The 26,146-nt window shown below is 39.2% G+C and overlaps 1 protein-coding gene across 10 annotated transcripts in view; it reads right to left on the reverse strand.

Annotated features, from left to right (window-relative positions):
- Window positions 1–26,146, reverse strand: part of SORCS2 (sortilin related VPS10 domain containing receptor 2) — a 575,679-nt gene that overhangs the window by 85,196 nt on the left and 464,337 nt on the right. For all 10 annotated transcript variants that reach the window (XM_074587510.1, XM_074587509.1, XM_074587507.1 and 7 more), the window contains exons 6-8: window positions 17,825–17,889; window positions 15,556–15,674; window positions 11,455–11,544 (exon numbers count right to left, since the gene is read on the reverse strand). In XM_074587510.1, the coding sequence (XP_074443611.1) occupies window positions 11,455–11,544; window positions 15,556–15,674; window positions 17,825–17,889 (274 nt within the window). The remainder of the gene's footprint in view (window positions 1–11,454; window positions 11,545–15,555; window positions 15,675–17,824; window positions 17,890–26,146) is intronic.

The following is a 26,146-nucleotide window of genomic DNA, read 5'->3' on the forward strand; positions in this document are numbered from 1 at the left end:
AATTTACAGCAGTTACACATAAGAAGTGGGACATACAGCTCATGTATATTATAGCACACAATGCTAATTTATCTCTCTATGTGGACAAATCCACTGGAATATCCAACAGTAATAACATGAGAGTCAACACTCTGCATTCATTTCTCAAGAATTTCAGGCATGAATACTGCAACAGCTTTCTTTCAGTTTTCCCAGCTTCTTCACTCCAAACTTCTCAGACAAAAAATGCACAGCTGGGGAAAATAATTTAATACTAATATTAAGCAGAAGAAATAAATTGGGAACTAGCAACGCTGAACTAAGCTTAGCAAACAGAAAAAAGGACGTGAGTTTGCAATAGGGGATGGCAGCATAAAGGCAGACGTTGGGGCTACATATGAAATGACATCTAGTCACGAAGACTGGAAGCTTGTAAACTCTTTATGACCATGGTACTTAACTGAGAAAATATATACAGTTCTGGTCACCTTATTACTGGAAAAATAACTAAGGCGGTGGAGTGAATATGAAATAAAGCCACCAAAATGTCAAAAGAATATGAGTTGGGGAAAATTGGCTTAAATATATATACATATAAATATACGTATGTATATATACATATCTCAAGGAAACAACTTTGTAGAACTCTAAGAGAGAAATAAAACAAATTCTGTAAGGATCCAGTTAAGACTGAAGAAAACACGAGTATTGCTGAGAAATGCTGAATACTTGGCAAAGCATGGCAGTCATGCTTTAGGCAACAAGCAGGATTCAATTATGGCAATTAATTTAAAAAAAAAAAGACATGAATAGAAATAATACAATGGAAAGATTTTTAATATGAACAAAAAATTGTCATTAAATAACTAATCATTACTTAAAGTATTTTTACATGTCTGACATCTCAACACAAAAGAACCTAAATGCAGTTTCCTTATCAATGACAGCTCAATGCTGTTTTCAAAGACTTTCTTGTTGAACTGTGTGCTGAAGTAGATTTTTATTTAGCATCCTGTTAATAAATCTCTTCTCTTGTACTCAAAAATCAGTCAGAAGCAGAGAGTCCAACAGAACTTCAGTTCTTTCCATCTGAGTACAAAACAGTAACTGTTCTGCCACAGAAATGCCAGCAAAACACAGCAACTGATCCCAACAGGTTCTTTAAACAGCCTCTTACTTGTACAGAACGCTTCATCTCCTGCCTTGAAGATATGGCTGGGTAGCCCACATTACACCACATCTAATACTGAATTCACTTTCTCTTTTGCAGTGTGAGAAAAGCTCCTGTCATTATCCATTAAGTAAGGATGGAAGTGAAGCAGGGAGTGAAGCAAGGAGTAATGAAACCTTTTTTCACGTGAAAACCTCTAGAAAACCCTTACTCTCCTGTGATGCCAGGAGCTTTCAGCAAAATTATCATCCACATTATTACAATAAAACATTTATACAGTGCCACAAACAAATGCAAAACTCCAGTGAATGTAGATAAGGCACTTTCCTTCCCCAAGCTCTGGTGGGGCAGCAGTGGCTGCATGGGTGGCCTGTGGCGGCAGAGGTGCGAGCTGAGAGGACAAGCACAATTGTGGTTCTCGTGTCTCGGGGTGGGGTGGGAGATGCTGAGTCAGCAGAAGCAGCGCACAAAGAGCTAAAACACGTGATGCAGAAAGACAGCAAAATTAATTTTGAGCAGAGTGGAGGCATCAGGTAAAGAATGAGTGGTTGAACTGGAGAAGTTTACCACAACAAATGAGGTCTTACTTTTCTCTTGGTAGTGACTGTTACCAAGCAAAGAGGTTTGTACACTCAGACTGTTTGCTGCCAATTTTTTTCTGAGGCAAGAATTCAACGGATCCTGGTTTTAGCAAGTAAAATTGTCTTTCCACTTCCTTGAACTTTGTTCCTTCCATTCAGAATTTACACTTTCAGATTTCTAGTTCAGCCTTACTATTACTTCTTTTGGCAGTGATTTCTTTCTCCGTCAAGAAGCAAAACAGTCCTTCAGTTATACTACCTTGCAAGAATCCTGTGAAACTTTCTGCCCACAATCATGACATAATCCTCTGGGAAAATTAATTGGCAAAGTAAGGAAAACTGCAAATGTCATGCACAATACCTTTAACATTCCTGAATGACACAGACTGTTGATAACCTAGCTAAAACAAAGCTAAATTGTCATGTCATAGAATCACAGAATGGTCAGAGTTGGAAGGGAACCGTGAAGATCATCTAGTTCCAACCCCCCTGCCATGGGCCAGGGACACCTCCCACTAGACCAGGCTGCTTCTACTGACATGATACCCACTGCTCAACAGATGAAAAGCACACAAAGATGGTATATCAGCAAATATTGCTAGACAGAATTTACTGTCAGTAAAGAGTTAACTAGCAAGGACTCCTGAGAGAGAAGAAATATCTTGATTCAAGGAATCAGATTTTTTATCGCTTTACCTAAGGCCACAGATACTACCTCAGGCTGTAATCTCAGCAGATCCTATAAGGAAAGCATTCATTCTTTTATGATTTTATGCTTGGACTACTGCAATTGCATTCTTGCTGGACCTCATGCTTTCTCTCTCCACATTCCACAGACTACTCAAAGTCCCGCTGATCATCTAATTTTTCTGTAATTATGCTATTCACACATGGTTTATTCAAATTATTTATAAAGATCTTCTTTACTGATGTTAGAGACCTTCAGAATTTGGAACATTTCTTATTGTAACTACTCAGATATTTGTTTATCGCCAGGCTGCTTTCTTATATACATTCAGTATTTGAATTCTTGTGCTTCCCTTTCATTGCTGTGCTCAAACGAGAGAGTCTGTGTATTTTTGGGTGTCCGAAGGCAGAATCTTTCTCCAGGTTTGCTATAACCCCGACTTCATTTTTCTCTGTGGCATTCCCATTTCTCTACTACTTTGCTTTTGCTCTGCACATGTTTGCTCTGTCCCATGTCTTGTTGACCCAAGCATCCATGCTGCCGTCATTCTCACTTCTCTCTCTTTTTTGTTTTTGCAAAGCTCGCCAATGGCATTTTGTATCAGAAATAGGCTGTCATTCCCAAATGCCATCCAATTTTCTCCATTAGCTTTATCTCATCTTTTCAGGTTGTAAGCTTTTCTTTTGTAGAGCTCTGATGAGACTTCCAATGCTACTAACTATATATTGTCCAAAACTCCCTTTTTTTTTTTTTCTTTAAATCTAAATCCCCATGACAATTCTTGGTTCTGTTTGCTAAGGTGCTTCTTGTGCACTATATTCTGTGAATTCCTTTGACACAATGTTTCCTTCATCCTCCTCTCTTTACTGGGTAATGTTATAGCACACTAAGCACAGATGTCTGTATGTTCATCACTAAAAATCTGTGGAACTACTCATAGGTTCAAGACAGTGGACCATCCCAGGGCCAGGGATAGGTCTACCTATAGGTGCAACCAAAGACGCCTACAAAGTACTCTTAAAATCCACTACGCAATCAAGTCCACAGGGTCATTTCCCTATGGTGGATGAGAGTAAAGAGAAAACAGCCTTCAAATAACACAAACAACTACCCCAAGGAAAATGGAATAAATTGTCTTCTGTCTACCTGCAGTTAAATACTGGGTATAAATCGCAGTTAAGGAGATTTAGGTTAGACATCAGAATATCCTTCTATAGTAGGGCCAGGTCATACACACTGAGGATGAAATGCCTAGGAAAGTAAAGTAATCTTCATCTTTGGGAATTGTTAAGAGTATGTTAGACAAATATCTGTCAGAACTCATTTAGGCAGACGACTATGTTTTGGAAAAGGACCTCTCAACATCCTTTCCACATCTATTTTCTATGGTCCTGTGAAAACAGGAGAAAATAAAAACACACCTTATTGAGATCACTTGAAATGTTAAACATACAAATAGAAATATCATTAAAAAACCAAGATTTGAGCTTTTTGGGTTTTGTTCTGGTTTTAGTTTTTAGTTTGTTGTGGGTTTTTTGGTGTTTGGTTTTTTTTGTTTTTTTTTTTTTTTTTTAATTCAAAAGCTATGATTTCTTAACTATGCTAAAGAAAGCAGACAATTTCCAAACAAGTAAGAATTTCAACTTGATCATGGAATTAGAATTAAGGGCAGCTGGAAAACTGTTGAATCTGAATTACTTTTCTACAAAAATGCTAAATGAATGCTGAAAGCGATCAAAGACTGCATATTAAAAACTGGTATTATTAAACAAGGCATCCAGTGACAGGTCATACCACTCCTGCTCTCTCAGGGACTTGTAAGCTGCTGTGTTTATACCTTTCATCAGTAGCAAAGAACACAATTGTTCAAATAAACACAAAGACAGTTTCAAAGTGATACTAGAAATAATTAGACATGTATAGAAGGCCAAATTGTACTAAAGATGAGCACCACTTCAAAGAAACGTCATATCACATGGACAGACCTGGTCTATTAAACAATATAAATGAATCTGAGGGTGTGCACATGACATTGAAATAACTGTGCATGTTCAGCCATGCAATGGAAAGCAAGCACCCAAAAGCTCTTCCAGCAAGTACAGAGCAATGATCAAATATCACTTCTTAAAAACAACCACACTGCTTCTGAATTATTTCTTTACTTTTAACTCAGAGATACCAACATGATCACTCTAGCATTTTCCCAAAATTATATGCTTTTAATGCAGTTGAGTCTGTTTTCACAGAAGGCTGAATGAACACCAAATCAAAAATCAATTATGAGTCAAGAAGCACAAAAGCATTAAACAATTAAGAGCCGTGTTTTTGGGGAGCTGAGGATAGGTGGGAGGAAGGAAAGAGGTTTAGAGGAGGAAGGGAAGAGAAATGCGTTTTTTTCACAGTACACAGCCCCATACCATCTACATTTAGTAACTCACCAGCCTGTAAGTCTGCTAATACTTTATAGAATTTTATATTCAATAAACATTCTATATGGTTTACTGTATTACTAACCACGATAAGAAACGCTATGACACAAATACAATTACACCTTGAAGACCGAAGAATATAAAAGATGACAAGGATCGCACAGCAAGCCACTGCTCCTTTCTGTAGTAAAGTGTGGGGATAACACAGGAAATACCATTAAGTGAAATCACTGTAGGCAACGTTCAGCACAGCTGACAAAATGCTACACAGGCAGGACGCTTCAGTCAATAAGGCAAATAAAAAAGAAACTCAAAATTCCCATTTTTCATATCTTACAATTTTTACTCCAATGTCAGAATTTTGACCCTCTGCAATCTTTTAATGCCGTGGTTGGCAATACATTAACCTGAAGCAAGTGATAAATTAAACAGAGAATCACAAGGAGTAAATGTATCAGAAGCACAACAGATGTAAGCACTCAAGGCTGCGTAGTCTCAGCCTTGACCTCCAGTTGCACCACAGTTATACCCCTGTAATCTCTTAAGTACAATCAAGGTAACTGGATGGCACATATCCCAAAGATAATCTCCCTAATCTTCCTTGCCTGGCTGAGTAAAACGGTGCAAGGAGAGAAATCAATAACAAGCTACAGCAGGAATAAAAGAACAGTTCCTTGAATCCTCCTCGGATAGATTTGTATGTCCGGGGAGCCAGACAGCTGCTCCAGCCCAGGTTCACTGGCTACTGCAGTGACACCACCTGGCAAAGGGATACTTCTACTGCATCAAATGCCACTGCTATCTCTATTTCTATTTTGTTTCCCTTTATTCTTTGTTCAACAATGGACTTTCAGAAGGCTGGAGAAGTGGTCCGGCTGCAGCTACACTCTGCTTTTCTTCCTGGCACAGGGGAACAACCTCAGCCTAAGCCACCTCAAGTGACGGATGACGGAGGTGGCAAAGGGGTACCCAAGCAGAGAAACAATTCTTGGGAGACTTAAGAGCCTTGCTAAATGAGCTCTCATAGCCTCAGTACTTCGTTATCCAACCATCACGCAGCCAGAGCCTCAAGAGAACTTTGTCTACTGACAAAAGGGCTGCAGGAAAGTTTCCTGACATTTCTGCTGTTAATGAATGGGCCCATTTAAGGAATCCTTGAAAATGTTTTGGTAAGAGGGAGCTTAACAGAGAAGGGAATACGTGCTTCAAAAGACTGATGGCTATTTAGAGAGAAAGAGTAAAACTGCTCAAAATATTTTACTCTTGATAGTATTGTATCTATTATTGGATGATACAGACAAGCATGGAAGAAAACCTGTGGTTAAAATAATGATGTATATCAGACTGAGGCAGGGAAGAGGTGGACCTGTTTCGAGCCCCTCAGAAGGGCACTAGGGGATAATCACATAAAAAGAATATATGGAGTTGATGAAAGGCGTGTATAGGAGATTCATATTACCATGAATACATGGCAATATGAATTATTTCTAAGGCAATAGGATTTTTTTTCCTTTTATTTTTGTTTATTTTTCCCCTGTACTCTCTTTTATCTTGGTTACCTGAAAAATTTTACATTATTGCCCATTTCACTAGATTGAAGAGACATACAGAGATCAAAATAGATGAATCTTTTTCCACAGCAGAACTAAACTTTCTGAATTACAGTAGGATATAACAGACAATAGAGCTCTCACATTAATAAGATTTTGTAGCTGTCATGAACAAATGCAGAATCAATGAATGCCTTGTATCAGTTCATAAAAGGAGATCATTATCAATGGAGTTTATTCACCAGAGGTGGGAAGGGGACTCAGGATAATTAAATTCTTACAAATTGCAACAGTAAAACTACCAGGATTTGCAGCAGATTCCTTGGTTTGGTCAGCAATTGTATTAACAGGTTTTTTTCTTAAACTCTTAGAATGAACTAGTTCCCAGTTTTACTGTTAGTCACATTAGAGCATGACTCGAAACCCCGAATAAGGACCAGAACCCAACATATTCCTCCTTCTCCAGACTTCTCTAGGTGAGGGCAATCAGAGCTGCAGGAACTTCCATGCAATACAGGTGTGACAACTCTCTGGATGGGGCTGCAGCAGACTTGGTCTCCCAGCAGCGGCGGCTGAACCCCTGCTCTGGCATGAAACTCGCCCAAGGAAGATTGCTGGGTCTCCCTGGATCTTACTAGATCTCCCTGAACACACCTGCATGCCCAGCCAGTCACCTCATGACACAAATGCAATCTTGCCGCTCTTGGCTTGGTATTCATTTCCTACGAGTTATTCACTTCTGATCTAGGCTTTAGCAGCAGAAAACAAGCTACCTTGGTAAAATGGAATACAGAATAAAAGCCAATTCAGTTTTAATACAATCACTCCAAATTTCCTCTTCTGTTTTGGGAAACACAGGCGGCCTTTCATACGGCTTCGCTACCCCTCTGCCTGGCTGCAGCCAGAATGTGATTCCTGTCAAATGCAGGAGACAGCTGTGTGATTCAATGTAGTGCCAGTATCAAACACGCTACTAAAAAAAAAAAATAATCTGTCAACAGCAGGCAAAAAAGCTAAAAAAGAAAATATCAATTCTGTTCATTAAATGGCCCCCAACAGCTCTGCTCTCTGTACATACACAGAGCTCCAATGTGTTACAAAAAGGTGATCTAAGTGTCACTGTGGAGCCGGAGCCTAGAAACTTAGCACGTGTAAAGCAATATAAAACAATTTATTTTTTCTTTTTGCAGATTTTCAACCTCTTCATATCAAAAGGAAAATGAGACATCAATAACATTTTGTAATTGCTCAGTCTGAAAATGTTCATTCTATCTCCATATATAAAATCACCGTGAAACACATCTATGCTGCAAAAGAATAATATCTGAAGAGCCCAGCACCACTCCCTGAGGCTGGAGCCTGGTTTTCCAGCGCAGCTCTCCTAATTTTGTTAGACACATCCTTGACCAGCGTGTAGTATCTTCTGTCTTAGCTACAGTTTTCCTTCCCTGTACACAATTGCTGCTCAAAAACTCTGGCCAGTGATATGAAGCACTTTACAGAGATCACTTGGAAACAGATTTTTTGAAGCCTCATCCAATTCTTTTGAGAAAAATGCAATATAGCCTATTTCAGACTCGCTTCATCTCCTGGTTAGGCAGAATCTAATACAAAATTCGGAAACTCAGTTCTTTCAGAAGCTGTTGTTTTTAACCAAACTTAAAAAACAGATTCTTTGTAAATTCTTTCATTCTGTTTATCTTCTAACACCATAAAAGTATCAACTCCACAGTCATGCATTCCAGATGTACTCTTAATGTCCCGGTGTCTTTGCTGATATCCTGCTTCTTTGCAAAATTTCATCATTAATTTGATCATATGAATCTTTTTCCTTCTGTTCAAACTGGATCGGAAGATACATTTCTACTGCACTCTGATGATTCTCATTGATATGTGTGATGAAAAATTTCACAGCTGTGTTCTTATTTATCTTATTAGTCTTATTTACTTCAGTATCTAAAATTTCTGCTGTAATGCAAAGGTACCAAATCACTTCAAAAAAACGTATCTTTTACAGAAGAGGTTAAAATCTCTCCCATTCACCACTGTTCTAACGGATAGATGTATGGCTTCCAGGCTCTCTTAGTGAAATTTTCAGCTCTGTTGTGTGCAGATACCCAAAAAACTTCTCTTGGAGGCATCATCAAAATGCTAAAGAGATACAGTTTATTTCGTTCTACTCATCAGGTATTGCCTGAACTAGGAAGAACACAAACACATCCTTTTCTAAATGTCACAGTCATCCTGTTCCTAGCTTGCTATTGACTCTATCCAAAATGAAACCATTAACTTCTAATTTATTTATTCAGCCAAGCCTGGAGTTAATCTGCTTAGCAAGGAAAAAAAAAAAAGACAAATAAACAAAACCTATATTTTCCGAAACAAAGAATTCAGCATGCAGCACTGTTTCAAACAATCCAGATTACATATGGCAAAAATACTAGTGAGTTATGACTGACATTTTTCGAGTATGTCAGAAATGAACTCTGTAAGACCATATGCCCCATAAACTAAGTACCCTTTGCACGTTAATGGATTTTAAGGCTAAGAGTGATTATTAGATACCCTAGTTCGCTCTCTGCTATCTTTCCAACCAGAGAATTTCCAACAATTATTTCTGCATATTTTATAAGATGCAGGAGGAGCAAATAACTTCTATACGGCTAGAGCAAATCTCCCAGAAAGGTACTCAGTTATGATTTGAAAACTTCAAAACCTAGAATATCTGTCACTTTCCTTGGCACTTTTTCAAATAAATAGTCACCAACAACATTAAGAAGTTGAGCTCAGTTTCTAATTTGAATGCATCTGGATTGAGCTCACAGCTATGGTGGGTCTTTCTCTACTAAAGCACTTTTAAGACTCTGTGTTTTCTCCCCATAAGCAGGCTTCTTCATTAAAATCAAGTTGTCTCTTGATCTGCCTTTTTGAAAAACAAATTATACTTTTTTCAGGCTTATTTTTCAATCAGATTGCTGAACTGATCTTGTTTATAGTGCGGTCCTGCAAACACAACACATAGTGGACTGCAGGGGAGTAGGAGAAATAAATGACTGGGGAGGACTTTTTAAACTGGTTTTGCTGCCAAGGAAAGCCATGGAACAAAGATATAGGTCACCCACTGTGTGCCGTGTCTCCAGCCTTCCCATAGCATTTGCTGCTCTTCACAACTGATGCAAGCTCACCTATTACAAACGTGGATGCCTACAAGGGAATAATCTCATATAGTTCTTGAGTTCTGACAACCTCCACCCATTTATGGAGATGTGTCAGATAGCTAGATCTGAACCCAAATAACATACCTTTTATTAATATAGTGTACTGCTATATAGATATTCAAATCAGAGGCATGTGTCATTAAACAGGTATAGTATGCATCCAACTTAAAAAAAAATAATCCCTTTCCCGAATGCTTGAGTAATTATCCCTACTGTCTACAATCATAACACTCTGTGCAACCCTTAAAAAATTGAGTTAGTATGTCCATCTTCTATGTGATGGCAGTATCAGGAAGGGCAAACAGTGCTCCACTGGCCAAATGCAGCAGATTACTGGGCATGAGAAGGAAACTGCAATGGAAAGGTACATATCCTACACAGGCCATCCAAAAACAGAAGGAAGAAATGCCCAGGTTTCTCTTATAAGATTTCTGCCGTTCCACTTCCCAACAGACAACATTTTCCCACACAAGTTAATATAGTCAACGCTTGCACTAAGGTGCGGACACTTCTTTAGGAAAGTTGCCATGGGCTGCAGTCCCTTGGGGTGTCCCTGTGCCAGCGGGAGCTGCCCAAGGCCTGCAGTCCCTCAGAGTGTGCACATCTGGCATGTTGTAACATTTACAACTGGATATTCTCCTATTGTTTTCCTAATTACAAATTTCCCCAAGAAAACGTAAAGGCTACACTGAAGGCCTTAAAAACACTGAGATAATTATATGGAGAGGTTGATATATTTACCTGTGTCTATACATTTTTTGTCAAAATAGATAAATAAATAAATAAATAGCTATTTCCATAGTGCTACTGGGAATATATCGCAAATAACATCTGAGGATTTGATTTCTGGGTTTTATTTATATGCTGTATATTTAAAACCAGAAGACTACGGACCACCACTTAGGTTTAAAAAAAAAAAAAAAAAAAAAAGGCAAAGATAAAAAAATTTAACACATTCTTTGTGAAGAAAAGAAGGAAATAGCTTGTACTCCACTGTCCTTCATTAGATAAGCAATGAATTAAACCTGTGCATTTCAAGACATGTAAAAATCACATGTCTTAGTTCTCTACTAAGTGACAGAACCACGTGAAAAGGCAGGAACCTCAGGAGGTCTCTAGACAGACCTCCTGCTCGGAGCAGGGTGAACTGTGAGGCCAGACCAGGTTCCCTGGGGCTTTATCCAGCCGGGTCTTTAAAACCTCCAAGTCATTTTTCTTCTGGATTGTAGAAGCTTTCTAACTATACATAAAGTTATGAAATACATTAAGTGCAGCACAAAAATTCAATTGCATATATAAATATCTGTCTGTGCTTTATTGCTAATTTACTATGCAAGTAGAGAAACCTTGTCACTATAAAAATATGCTAGACTGAAGGAACCTCTCAACAAGCCTTGCCATTTTGTTAAGTAATTAAAGTTCATATTGGGATTCTTTAATGAAATAGAGCACCATCAACTGGTAAAATTCTCTTCTATTACTATTCATGCTTATACCAGAAAGCACCATGTGGAATTAAACTGTAATTGATTCTTGAAAGAACACTTGTTCAATATCATTATAGTGCCACTGGGTGTGTAGCATTGTTTCATGGAAGCAAAGCCCAAAATTTAATGACAAATAAGCTATTGTATGTTCTTGCCCTCTATGGTTTATGGGCTACTACATTCCTAGAATAAAAATAAAAACAGTAGGGCAAGAATATACCACATTCAGAAATCTTTGCAAGGAGAAATTATGATCTCAGAAGAATGAGGTTAAAGAAAAGAACAAAGCTAGTTTAGGTAGAAAGAGAAGAAGAAAAATACATAAAAAGAAAGAAAAACATGTATACTTACCTTTGGCAACGCGTATTTTGGCAACTTCATCTGTACAAAGCCATTGCGACGATAAGACACATAATACTTGGTCTGATTTGCTGATGTTGTCTATACAAAGGAAAAACAGAACCTTGTGATAGTTTATGTCACACTCATACATTTCACACTCTAAAGAGCGTGCAGAAGACTATTTTTTTTTAACCTGCAACTGAAATACATAGCTATTACTTCTATTACATGTGATCAATTTGCACAGTGTACTGTATTTATTCTAAAAGAATAAATAAAAAATTGTGGGGAAAATAAACTCCAAAGACTCAAACTCTTATGGTCTCCCCCTCTTTAGGAAGACCAAAAAAAAAGTTATTGACTTCCCTCTTTTGCCATTTCAGCTGTCATGGGTGATACCTGAGACTTCAGCATCTCACCATCCGCAATCCTTATTGATATCTCGGTACCTATAGGCCTCCCACATTTCTGCCCTTTTGTAGAAACCCAGCTGCAGCACCTTCCCAGTAAGAGGTCAGGAGGAGGTACACTGGCCATGAACACCAGGTACCTCAAGGGCAAGTGGTACTCCAACAGCGCTATTCAAAGCAGAGCAAAAAAGGCTAAATAAATTACGCTAACATTATGTAAAGCATTAGCTATATTTGACTAATATTTTCTACACAGGATAAAACATTTTCCGGTGCGAGATGCTGACAGGCCACATGGACGATAGTGATGTAATTCTGAATCCATTGGTTGGTCAATTTGAAAGACAGCGATACCTCCTGAAGACACAATTATACGCTTAGAAAGGTTAAATATGTATTTCAACTGCCTGCATGTGTGGAACTGAAGACAGATTAAGTTTTATGTAAAATACTTGGGCGCTTATGAAGGTTTTCACCAAAGAAAGCCAACAGAAAGGCACATCGAAAGGAACACCACTGTTTTGACTATTGCCCATTAGTTCCTTTCTCCTCTTTGTAATAGCAGATACACTGGTCATTTGAAGACTTTTACCTTATTTCCAAAAAAATCAATGCAAATATTGTTCCAAAGTACCAAAAGGAACATTCTAAATAACCATCTATGAAAATGCTCAACTAACAGCTGCCCTAGGTTTTTCTAGTCAGAAATATAACACAAAAATCTGTGCTGGTATATAAATCACACATATCCAACTAAGCCTCTTGAACCCCCATCAGATTAGATTAGCAAAGGTTTTAGCCTTTTGCAAATAATATTTCACATTTTTTTCCCTACAGATCACCTAGGTAATGGCTCTCCAGTCATTTTCACTGAGTTTATAAAGGGTGGCTGCTTTGCAGTAATGGACTGGTCAAAAAAGAAAATGGGAGAAGTGAAATGAAATGTGCGAAATTTTTCTCTGGTTGTCCATGACAAATCAGACTGTGGAACAGAAGCACAGACTCATCTTCTTTCTTTGTCTTAGAAAATCCATTTAAAATCGTACCCTAATCTCACTGCTTTTCTCCTCAACTTTTGTGTTTAAAAAGGGAACCTGATTCAGAAAACAGCCTATCCTGAAGCACGCAAACTGGGCTCGGCTTGGCAAAAATAGAGTTGATACATGCCAGTAAATCCACCTGCCTGAATATTTTCAAGATCTCAAAGTATTTACAAATATAATCATTTTCCCTCTTTTTTTTTTAAACCGATTTCCTTTTTTTTTAAACCAATTTCCTTTTTTTTGTGGTAGAAAGAATGTGATGCCCATTAAGAATGTGATTTGTTAAATTATGGATTAAACCAAAAACCTCACCATTTATTTAATGAGTGTTAAATAGCAGTCTTATTCATCTTTTAATAGCTTTCTTGTTCATTATGCATTTATTCTATGTCACTCCTTTTAAATGACTGAAGATGATGCAAGGCAGCAGAGAATCAGAGTGGAAGCAGCTAGTTGTGTCAAGCCTCACTGACATTAAAGGCTGGTCTGTGCTTAAAAACAGTGTTGAAACTTTAATCCTCCTACGAACATCACCTCTCAAACTGTCTGACTGTCAGTGCAAGCTGGAAAAGAAATGAGTATTAGAAAGTTCCTGATCTTCGTGGATATAGACATACTAAAGAAATGGGGTGGAGATCTTCCTCCAAGATGGTAGAAGCCTGAGATTAGCAGGATTAGCAGCGGAGACCTGCAAGGCTCTGATTCACAGCTGCACAGCTGAGGGGATGCGAGCGATGCCGGGGGCAATAAGACAGTCTCAAACTCTCCTCTTTTTGCCCAGATGATTCTGTTCCATCTTCTTTCTGACAGATAAAGCTGTGATATTACGAGGAGTCCCTGGTCTGACTCTAACTCATATAGCGATATTCTAATTTACATAGCAATATCTTATTCTAGCGATAAAAGAATTTCCAAGTGGTTTCAAACGGATGTTGTTTCTCAGCTGTGCAGCTGCTGTGTGGTTTCACTGGACCAGTTAAGCAGTGTCCTGCATCACACCTTGGGGGTGGCTGCACTTCAGATGTGATTATAGGATCCCAGAGTTATCTTCTATCCTGCCGTAACATAGATACGGCTAACAGTAAACCAATTTAGCAATAAGAGAGATGTATATTCCATACCGTGAATTACTGCAGGTAAGTCTGAAAGGAAAAGACTAGAGACATTACTCCTTTATGTGGAATACATGCACATCTCATTTACTGGCACTGACATACCTCAAATCTACAGAGACTATGTTATCAATGCCATCGTTTTGCTAGTAGCAACCGTCCGTTACTTTCCAGGTTGCACGTCCATTTTGTGTCTGCCCATGCCTGGCATGAGACAGAATAACAACAACTCAAGATGCAATTATACAAGACGTCCGGCAAAACAAAATGCTTGAAGAGGAGGCACAGCAGTCTGGAAGCACACATGGTGAGAAGTACTTCTCACCATCTACACACCGTGAAATGGATTTTAGAGTGTGCCTGGAGGGATCCAGAGATAATACCACCTTTGAGCAAAATGGGTGCCAAGAGTGCTAGACCTGAGCTGAAAAATGCCTACTTTAACTCAAAAATAATCTTCCAAATCCGTTTTGCTGTTTTTTTTGTGGTGATAAACGTTCTAAGCCATGTGGGCCTTTGAAACCACTATGGCAAACAAGAGGAGAACAGATTTTTTGTCTCTTTATCAATTTACACATCCTTTTGGAAGAAACAGCCACAATGGGGGAAAGTTGCACAGAAGCTAATCTGATGTACACCGAGGCAGTGGTGGGGAGAGCTACCCATCACCACAGCATTGCTTTCCTGCAAGAGTCAACAGACAAGCCCTTGCAACAAGCAAATCTTACCAAAGTAAGGGAAAAATAATAGCCAAACACTGAGGAAAGTACAAGCAACTTTCCTAGGAAAATCTTAAAAAATAAGACATAACCTTTCTTTCAGAAGTTTGTAGCTCTGACAGATTCAAATCACAACCAGTCCCAAGCACATAAAATGACATGACTTTAAGCATGCCTGAACTGTACATGATGCCACAAGGCTGATGGAGTCCCAGCCCAGGTTTCTGCATGCAGGTCTTACAGTTTGGGAATGAAATAACCCTAATGCAATTTGGACCATCAGAAGTGGCTCCAAGCTTCCCAGCTATAGCCATTTCACCCTGTGCTTCCTAAGCACAGCTGTATAAATTCTTTCCCAGCAAAACTTCTTCACAAGAGAATCCATGTGAAGAAGCTGAGCCACTACACTGTAAGTGGCTTTCCTTGAATACTCTTCTCAGGTAACCTTTTTGTACTATGGAGGTACTGGAAAGGACCCAGAAGAGGTTGTAAGCAGAAAAACAAAAGGGTTGCATTTTGCTTAACGTACAAGTAATTTTGAACCATACAATCTATTTGAAAGCTTCCATCTTGTTAAAGCTAGGTCAGTGATAAATTAAAATCAACCAAATAAACAGGCATCTGGTTGCACAAATTAAAGATGCACTGTTTTTTTTTTTTTCTTTTCCCTGATAAAGGAATGCTTTGTTCCACGTACAAATTCATAAATCACCATTCATACTCTGTAACAGGTTTCTCCATGCTCCTAAATTACAGTGTTGCTGCACTGTTTAAAATTTTATTTTTGAATTTGGAAATGGAGTGTCTCTCCAGAAAGCGGCAGTACCTGAAGAAATATGTAGTCATCCTGCACAGTAAGGGAATCCCGATCAGTGCCACCAGCAAACTGGACTGTCATTGTCTTATCAGAGCAATTTTGAATCTGGCAAGTGATGTAACGATAACCTGAGGGAAGAGGACAGAAACATATGACAGGGCTATCAAGGGAAAAAGAAGCAAGCAGTATAAAATGTTATTCATGTAGGGAAAGTGCTGCCTTTGCCAGTCAAGTTAGTTGTAAAATTATTATATTAAACCCTCATATAAGAGTTTTTCAATCTCCAGTGTACTGAGAATGAACTGCTTACAGTTCAGATCATTCCTGGGAGGCAGTCTGTTATTATCCAAATTTTGCTGGTCCAGAGAGATTAGGGGTTAGATGAATGAGACATTCATGGGTGGGGATAATAGAAGGAGCCTCTTTTCTCACTTAACCTATGCACAGAGCCGAATTATTCACTTGGAGAAACGTCAGCCTGACACAACATAACTGAAATCAATAGATCAACCCCAGCATAAAACTGTGATGAGCAAGAAGAGAATCAGACTCCATTTAATAGATAGCATGCAGAATTTTAAAGGCTATTTTTAAAGCTCTGTAGGAAAGTTAAGACACGCTATTAACACACTATTGGAACTGTTCTTTTGGGGCAGGACTTCTATATTCAGAGTTAATACCTTGCTGAAAAAGCCTGCACTGATTTATATCAGTGGAGGCTCTGGCCTCTCTCTTGCTCTCCAGTTAGCAATGGGCAAGGAATATCCTCTCTGCCTGGGGTGTTAGAACAGGATCACTGCATCTTTGATGCAATCTGTTCTTATCACAGAGAGCAGACCCAATAATCATATCTCATACTACCTGTGGCCCAAACACCACCTTTTAGATTCAAGCCCTTGTACAGCTCAACCTTTGTCACAAGCTTCTCAGCACAAAGTACTTGAGTGACTTTCCCAAGTGCAGTGAGAAAACTGTTATACACACAATCCTGTGTCCAGATCACTAATTCTCCCCACACTCCAGATACAGTATGAAAGAGCAAATAATGCACCTCCATGCATGTGGTTCATTACTTTTGCAGTGTGATAAGAAATGCATTCCACACTTTATGACTTTCAATTAGAAAAGGCCAAACGAGTATATTAGATACAAATATTTGTTTTTAAATCTGGATCTGTTTAAGAGGCAGCTAGAGTCAATCCAAGTTTTCCTGCTGTTCAAATCATCACCACAAGGATATTTGAGCAAGCGGTAGCAATGGGCAGCAAGACAAGCATTATAGTTCCTCCTCAGATAGGTCATACAAAGATGCTGCTTCCACTAAAATCAATGGCGACGCTTGTACTGACCATACGTGCACAAAGTCAGTTTGTTGAGAACCCAGCCAGGAAATATTTCATGAGAGTTTTTCTTTTTCTGCTGTTTCTGTTAACTAAAAAAAAATATTAAATCTTTCTACCTAGGTCCTGAAGAATCGTCTTACATTGTCTCTAAATAGAGCAGCTGATGGGGCTGTGTAAGGGTCACCAAGTCTCAGAAATCTCACCACTGAAAGATTTAGAAACTTTGTCATCCAGAATTTAACATGGTAACTTTGATTTTTTAATAGGGCTGAAATGAGGAAAAGCTACTGGATCAGGGAAAATCAAATTGTGCGTTCTTTACAACTCATTTTTAAGACTGCACAGGAACTTAGATCATCCGAGTCAAGGAATTAAATTATCTTTTAAGAGTACAATTGGTAACAAGAAACTATACAAGCTTTTGGAATCTTGGTGACTCTTTAGTACAGCACATCCTGACTGCTAATCTGCTTTTTCATTTATTTTCCCTTTGAAGTCTCAGAGTACACTGGATACTGTAACATGAGGAAATTCTGGGAGATGGTGGTTAGTGCAGTAGGACTGACATATGCAGCGATTCACTTTAACAGACGCTTACCCAGCACTAACACTGCACTGCCAGTTTTATTTGCAAATCAGGAAAAAATGTTCAATGTTTAACTGCCAGAATAAATTGCAGTATTAATGGATGTTTTCAACAGAGCATAGCATCTTGACGTCAATTCGCCTTAGAGTGGAAAACAAGTAAATTTTAAATTATACTATATTTTTATATAACAGGACAGCTTTGCTGACTACAGAAAAACAGAGAAAGAATCTGACTTGCACAATTTCTCTTCTGACTAGTTTTAAAAACAATCCATAAAGTACTCTCTAAAACAAAGAGAAGTGACTATACACTAGGGCATCAATTGATAACATTTTCATTTCCATACCTCCACTGGGGTCCTGGATTTCCATATGAACTAAATCAGGGTCTCCATCAACTCCAGCAACAGCCCTGAGAACATAATATAATCAAGTTATGCAGAGCCAGCTACAGAATAATCATTATGTGGATGGAGAAAAGAGAGGATTTCATACTAACCAGCTTTAACATTCTATCTGGGAAATTAAAATAAACACTTTTTATAATGTACTATTACTAACACCTAGATGGAAACTACTTATTCTGTACTTGACATCACTTTTTTCTTAAATTTCTTTAGAATCTCTTTTACTAAAATATGCATACAAATAGGAACAATTGGGGGAAGGAATAGAAATAGGTATGAAACCAGAAACAAAACTTCATAATCATAAATGGATAAATATACACACACACAGATCTGCACACACTCACATGCACTGGCAAGCACTAGAGCATCTTTTTACAATTACCTTTGACATTTGAGACTACAAGGCAGATTTAGTGCTAAAAAAGACCTAGATTCCATTCTTATTAGAAATATTTTAAACTTGAGACACAGCTTCATTATGAATTGATACATTTTTGGTTAGCATATTCAGGAGAAGAGTAGATTCCACTTTGACAAAGGAAGAAAGTGAAGAATAATTTTGAGAAGAATATCCTGAGAAGGAAATTCAGCCAGAATTGATCAAGGTGCAGTTTAACTTTGAAAAGGTGTAATCGGAATACCAGCTGATTTTCTCTTAGTATCTCCCATGTCAAATACGCTCAGCCAAAAGATAAGCTTTCTACCCTTAGGGCTTCCATCCCAATCTGGGAAAGGCAGCCCCAGCTGTGCTTTTGTCCAGCCCTTCCTTTGTCATTAGTCAGGCAGAGTCTCCAGAGAAAGCTTTGAGCTGACAGTCATGCTGTCACTAAGCGAAACAGAATCCTGCCCCACTCCCATAGCTACATCGCTCTTCACTGGCACGGTACGAGTCCATCGAGTCAGCAGATGTGGGCTGAAAACACGCAAAGGAGATACACTGAGTGATAAAGTGCAGCTGGATGCAGATATTAAAAAAGCCCATTAAAATACTTGAGAGAAAATTATCATTTTGATACAATTATTAATAATCAAATGCAATAAAACTACACTTTCGACTGAAATTACATCACTGCTTAATGATTTTAATAGCATTGATTTACGAGGAGCGGTTAAAACTCAGACTCAGTAATTGGTGGCTCCTTGGGAATGCAGGCCAGGGGGAAGAGACTGGATGATTTCCACTGCTGCATAACAACCAGAAATAAGCACATATGCCGTTTTTCCCTAATAAGATAAATTATCAGTCCAAAGAAGAAGAGGGAGGGGGAGGGATGAGCCCGCGCCAAGCCATAAGATGTGAAGGAAACTTCTAGTGGGAATTGTTTAGTAAATGCATGGAAAAATCTTCCATTTAAGAAACTGGTCTCTGAAAAACAAACTATTCTAGCATTTTGGAGGCAACACATTAAGTCAGAGAAGATGTTACATTCATTGAGGTCTGGTAAGAATATATCTGAGCAGAGGGAAGGGTTCTGTGAACTTTTTTGCTGTATGAGCTGTATATGTTTTTCTAGATACTCACACCAAATCAAACCTGCTATCATCTCTGGAATCAGCTTTTTGAAGGAAGAAAATTGTGCTTGCTGAATAGTTTATTTTTTGTGCTGGACTTCATGCAGCTGAACCACAAACTAAACTACAAAAAACTTTAGAGTTGAAATCTTCCAAGGCTCAGCCTGATGTGCTGATTGGCATCAATAATGCAAAGACAGTTTTTGAGTACTTTTGAAACAACCTCTTATATCTATAATTTATCACACACAATTTCATAAGCACAGTTTGAGATATTTTTCAACATCTTTACCTTCCTGTATTTCCTTCAACAGCTCAGAAGTGACAATGATCTCATGTCTACCGTGTTGCTTCTAACAGTGGCAGCTGGCACAAGTAGCCTCTAATCTCGTTTCCAGTGTAATCTTTTAGTGCAAGAGGTTGTAACTGATCTGTTTTAACGAACACTGCCTCAACACAGAAGATGAAAGTTTCCAACCCAGACTACTTTTCTCCTTTAGATTTCTATTTGAGTAGATGTGAATAAATCACAAGGAAGGGTTGGTTTTTTTTTTATAAACCAGCCAGAAAAAAGCAATACCTCTTTCCCCCTGAAGTTCAGACATTTCCCCTACTGCCCCTTTTAAAACTATCCTTCATTATTCAGGAGAACAGTTACTTCCAAAAGATTAAGTCCACTCTTCCTAAACCAGCTTCCTAAACTCGCTGTCCATTGACTATAAAGGTGGTTTAGGATGACAGCTCCAGGCTGCAGTCTGACAAGCATTTCTGCTAATTGCTCTACCACATTAAGCCACCCCATTCTGTGTCCCCAGTCTTGCCTCTCATTCACTGCCTCAGATGTCCCATTGCACTTGCCAGGTTCCAGTGGTGGGAATTGTCTAATTTACAGGCGATCCTACAAAGATGGAAGACACAAGGTGCTGAAAGAAATGACCATTAAGCTAGACCTGTAGATCTCTAACTTTAGACACATCTGACAGGAGAAATCCACCCTTTAAGTGCAGAGTTTATCCATTCCGAAAGGCACAAATTAAGTAAGCAGAACATTTCAAAAATATGTTCTGTGTTTTTCATTACTCTAATTGTACAGATAAGCTATAACAGCAGAGACCGTTTACTCAGTGAAGACATTACACCCTCAAAGGCTACTTTAAAATGTCAGCTTAAGAACAGAGTTTCCAAACTCCTAAGTCCCTTTACCCAGCTTTACAAACACTTAGAAATAGTCCTTTCTTCTTTTACCGAAAAAAAGACCCCATCTATTACGGCTGCTAAGAAAATCTTCAGAGCAGAGTATAACTAATGCAGAGAATTTGAAGCTATATCCCTGAAGAATAAACTAATCTACTCATTTCAGTGGACTCCTCTGCCAACAGCACTTTAAAAAGCAATACTGCTATTTCACTTGAGCTTAAATCATGAACCAAAGGGAAAGTCGTATGACACTACGCAGGCTAAACAGTCTAGGACCCTCTAGGTCCCCGCGCGATACAGCTTTCTTAAAATGATGGGCAAAAAATGTACATACAGAAACACATAAAGTAGATGATCCACTTAAAAGGAAGGCTCGATTATATGTTTTTTCATATTAAGGGAGAAATATAAGTCAATTTTTTTTTTGCATTCTCATTTACAAACTTACTACTATAACAACATAAATGCATGTACCACTGTGAGGACTGTTTTCACACATTCATTCACAAGCACAGTTTACTGTTCCTCAGCTGGCTTTAGGATAGGATCTCTTCCGTCTTACAAAGCACAGACACAATGGACCCTGATAATCCAACAGCTTCTTCCTTTTTAGTTGACATTTCAGCATCAATTTTTAACATTTTTTCCCCAAATAGAACAAGCACTTTCTTGGGAACTATTTTTCTCAATTTCAGCAGGGCTTTTAGCTTTGTTTGGTTAGAATTCCCCACTTTTCTTCTCAAAGTAGTTTGCAATGAAAACGGTCATATCTCAGCAATCTGGGACCATTTCTTTGTTTATTTGTTTTACTTAGGTAAAGGATGGCTCACCACCGCATTCAGGGTTTTCTGGGTTTGGGTTGTTTTAGCAATTTACATTCAACTGTTAAAATTTCCAATGAAATTCAGACGAACTTTAGTTTTAGATCAGACAAGTCTTCCTCTAGGAAAAGAAATATCTCTTGACCAAGTACATAATGTTGGATAAAGCAAGTGCAACACACCAGCAGTCCAGATCATGTAACAGCGTGGTTACAACACTTCAGAATTAAAATTGCCCAACTTGATTGTAGGGTGGTGTAAATACCGGCAGCCTCAACATGCTTCTTCCCTTTCCTGTGAACACAAGTTCCCATGATCTCCCTTGTGCTTGTCTGACACCATGTTGAGCCCCTTGGGAAAACTAGTCCTGCAGAATGTAATTTTAGAACTTTTTGGAAGGATTAGTTTTCTGTTTCTTAAGTCACCAGATCATGGCAGCAGTTGAGCACCGATCCCATGCAAGAAAAGCAGCAAGATACTCCCTTTTTGGTGGTGCAGAGGTGAAATGGCCTCAGTGCCAGTGCAGCCTTTGTGCATGACTAACCTCCTTTATGTTATAAAGCTGCATCTGATAAAACACGTTGAGAAGCAGAAGGAAATTCAGGGCACCTTTGCTTCCATTCAGGCCTGAATTAGGTCTCCTGAGGGACACTAGAGCCCTTTCTTTTACACGTGGTTGTTCAGACTTTAGGGAGGTTCGCCTGAAAGATTAGCTGTTGTACGATCTAATTCTTCATGTCTTTGCATTAGTGTTCGCCAGGTAATTCCACTGACCTTAACAGCATTACATCAGCATGAAAATGGTGCAATGGAGGGGAATAACAAGCCCTCTGCATCTGCTTTGGTCTGTGTATAAACGTATACTCCTTGATATGACCATCTGGTATTTTATACTTTTAAATCATAGAATCATAGAATCTTCATGGTTGGAAAGGACCTTTGAGATCATCGAGTCCAACCATACACACACCAAAAAAAAAACCCACCAAAAAAACCCCCCACAAACAAACAACCTACAATCTCTGCCACTAGAGCGTGCCCTGAAGTGCCAAATCCAGACGTTTCTTAAACACCTCTAGGGATGGTGACTCAACCACCTCCCTGGGCAGGCTGTTCCAGTGCCTGACCACTCTTTCAGTAAAGTAATTCCTCCTAATATCTAATCTAAACCTCCCCTGCCGCAGCTTCAGACCATTTCCTCTGGTCCTGTCATTGTTCACCTGGGAGAAGAGGCCAACACCCACCTCCCTACAACCTCCTTTTAAGTAGTTGTAGAGGGCAATGAGGTCTCCCCTCAGCCTCCTCTTCTCCAAGCTAAACATGGCCAGCTCCCTCAGCCTCTCCTCATACGATCTGGTCTCCAGACCCCTCACCAGCCTGGCAGCTCTCCTCTGGACACGCTCCAGCACCTCAATGTCCCTCTGGTACAGAGGGGCCCAGAACTGAACACAGTACTCGAGGTGAGGCCTCACCAGTGCTGAGTACAGAGGCACAATCACCTCCCTATAACCATGCTGAAATTCTAAGAATTTAGAATTTTCTGTTAAGCATTCCAATTATGAGACCTTTGGCATTATTTTAATAATAATTTTTCTTTTAATCAGCTACCTCTCTTCTTCACAGACTGCCCTAGTATTTTCTTATTCTAATTGCATGTAGTATTAGAAAAACACCAATACTCACCTGAAATTTTATATTTGTGTAATATACATGAACAAAAATTACCACTGACATAATACTATGCATCCCAAAATGTGAATCATAGACATCATAGAATCGCCTAGGTTGGAAGGGACCTTTCAGATCAGCTAGTCCAACCATCAACCTAACACTGACAAAAACCAGTCCCTTACAGGATAATTATGATTCATATTTTACTTCAAGGCATGAAGGCATATTTTACTTAAGGGCGGTGCCTTGCTTAGAAAGCAAGTCAAAAGCATGCAAAATTTTCTACTGAGTAGCTTAAAACGGTATTGACTCTTGGCAACCTGGTTACTCAGGGAGACAAAACTATGATTTGATTCATACAAGCTAAAAATGTGTTTGATTATGACTGATTTGTATTTCAGGCCTTGCCACCTTTGCATCTGCTTTAAAAGACATACCTTCAATGATTCAGTCAATGCCATACACAGCCAAAGTGTGCTGCTACTTATTTATTCCCTATGCTTAAATACTTTTTAACCAAAATATCTTTCCTGTCACCTTTATCCAAACAGCATAGCTGGAGTGGTTTGTCATTGCCATGGGTTGACCTTGGCTGGCCTCCAGGTGCCCAGCAAGCTGCTCTATCCCTCCCCCTTCTTAACAGGACAGGAGGAGAAAATAAGATGAAAAGCTCATGAGTTGAGATAAAGACAGAGAGATAGCTCACCAATTACTGTCACAGGTGAAACAGACTTGACTTGAGAAAGATTAATTTAATTTATTGCCAATTAATAACAGTGTAGGATAGTGAGAAAAATTACACAAAACTAAAAAAAACCCCTCTCCTCAGATTCAATTTCACTCCTTGACTCTTCTAAAGTCCTCTGACTGAGCAGCGCAGAGGGATGGGGAATGGGGGTTGCGGTCAGTTCCTCACACGTTGTCTCTGCTGCTCCCTCCTCCTTGTGCTCTTCCCCTGCTCCAGCGTGGAGTCTGTCCCATGGGAGAGAGTCCTCCACAAACTTCTCCAGCATGCATCCTTCCCACGGGGTGCAGTCTTTCAGGAACAGACTGCTCCAGCACGGGTCCCCCATAAGGCCAGGGTTCCTAGCAGCAAACCTGCTCCAGCGTGGACTCCTCTCCACAGGCCCACAGGTCCTCCCAGAAGCCTGCTCCAGCATGGGCTCTCTATGGGGTCACAGCCTCCTTCTGGCATCCACCTGCTCTGGCATGGAGTCTTCCATGGGCTGCAGGTAGATATCTGCTCCAGTGCAGACCTCCATACGCCGCAGGGGGACAGCCTGCCTCACAATGGTCTTCAGCACAGGCTGCAGAAGAATCTCTGCTCTGGCACCTGGAGGACCTCCTCCCCCCTCCTTCTTCACTGCAGAGGCAGAGGAGGTGTTTGCAGAGTTGTTTCTTTCACATTTTTCTCACTCTTCTCTCCCAGATGCTGTTGCGCAGCTTTTTTACCCTTTCTTAAATATGTTACCACAGAGGTGCCGCCAGTGTCACCCATGGGCTCAGCTCTGGCCAGCAGTGGGTCTGTCTTGGAGCTGGCTGGAACTGCCTCTGTCTGACACAGGTGCAGTTCCTGGTCTCTTCTCACAGAAGGCCCAAACGCCTCTGCTATCAAACCTTGACACATAAACTCAATAGAGTCATACACATCACCACACAGACAGAAATAGAAACAAATACCATCCCAAGTAATCAAGTCACACGTTAAGAGTGACTACCCACACAGATTCTTGGCTTCCCACACAAGAGCCTTTCACACAAAATTCGATGTTAAAGGCTCAATGAAGTCCTCTTTGCATTTCTCTTTCCTTCAGGGCATAACATCGCTGAAATCCCCTCGTTCACCTGACACTTGAATAGCCAGGAACCCGCTAGACTTGACATTAATAATGGGTATGGCTGTGATTGATTACTCTTGTGGGATTTCATCGTGAGAACAGAACTTCAGTCCTCTGAGAACAACTGCTATACCCAAATAAACTCGCCATTTATTTTTTTTTTAATGTTCTCACCTCTCATGAAAACGGAGAACCTACAGCTAAAAATAAGAGTAACAGATACCCATAGCATAGGATCCACATATCTAGTGCACTGAGGATAAAGAATGTCTAAGGCTCTAGGCAGAGTCATAAAGGAAATGTGCTGGGCCTAACTCTCTGTAATTACCAATGCATGACCTACTGTCCTGGGGTATGTTTGTGCTGGTGTAGACAGCTGATTCACAATCTATTCTTTGCTTATGTATTACAATGCTCTATTTTGAGAAATCAAAAGGAACTTAACTGGTGCATAAGCCCTGGGGACTGAAAAGAATAGCATCAGAGACGGAGAAATCCTAAACTGCACTACTCTCGCTTCCTCTCCAGGATTACCATACAATACACCTTTTTTTTTTTTTTTTTTCAAATGGGCTTGATATATGTATTTATAAAGGATGGGTAGTGTAACATCCCCTAAACAAAAATCATCACATTAGGGCAATACTGCATGGCCAGTTGCAGTTTACATGCAGCAGGTCACAGTAACCAAAGTTTCTTAATTTTAAAGCACAAGAATTTGCTCAAAATGGAAACTTCTCACATTAAAAAAAAAAAAATCTGAATCTTCCTAGCTAGTCTTTATATAAGGTTTATTTTCTAAATGTTGATACAAAATTAATTTTTTTTTAATTACAGTGTGACTTAGTAGTTAAATTTATTAAGTTAATTTCAAATCCACATTTCATAATTTTGCTTTGAAAATTTAAAAAAACCTTTTTAATGAACAATGTCAGAGCAATTATTTTCAGTATTTCCATCATTTAGGAACAGGGTTTTTTCCCTGTATTTTGATTTTTTCATTCTAACTTGAATGAGAAAACAAAACAAAACAAAAAAGAAATTCCTAGAATATATGTTTTGAAACCATCTTTACATCTATCAGATGTAGTGCTGAGGGACGTGGTTTCGTGGTAACTTGGCAGTGCTAGGTTAACGGATGGACTTGATGATCTTAAAGGTTTCTTCCAACCAAAATGATTCTATGATTCTATCTGCAGCCTTACAGCTCTTTTGATTTT

This window comes from Larus michahellis, chromosome 5 (genome assembly GCF_964199755.1).
Source record: "Larus michahellis chromosome 5, bLarMic1.1, whole genome shotgun sequence".
NCBI lineage: Eukaryota > Metazoa > Chordata > Aves > Charadriiformes > Laridae > Larus > Larus michahellis.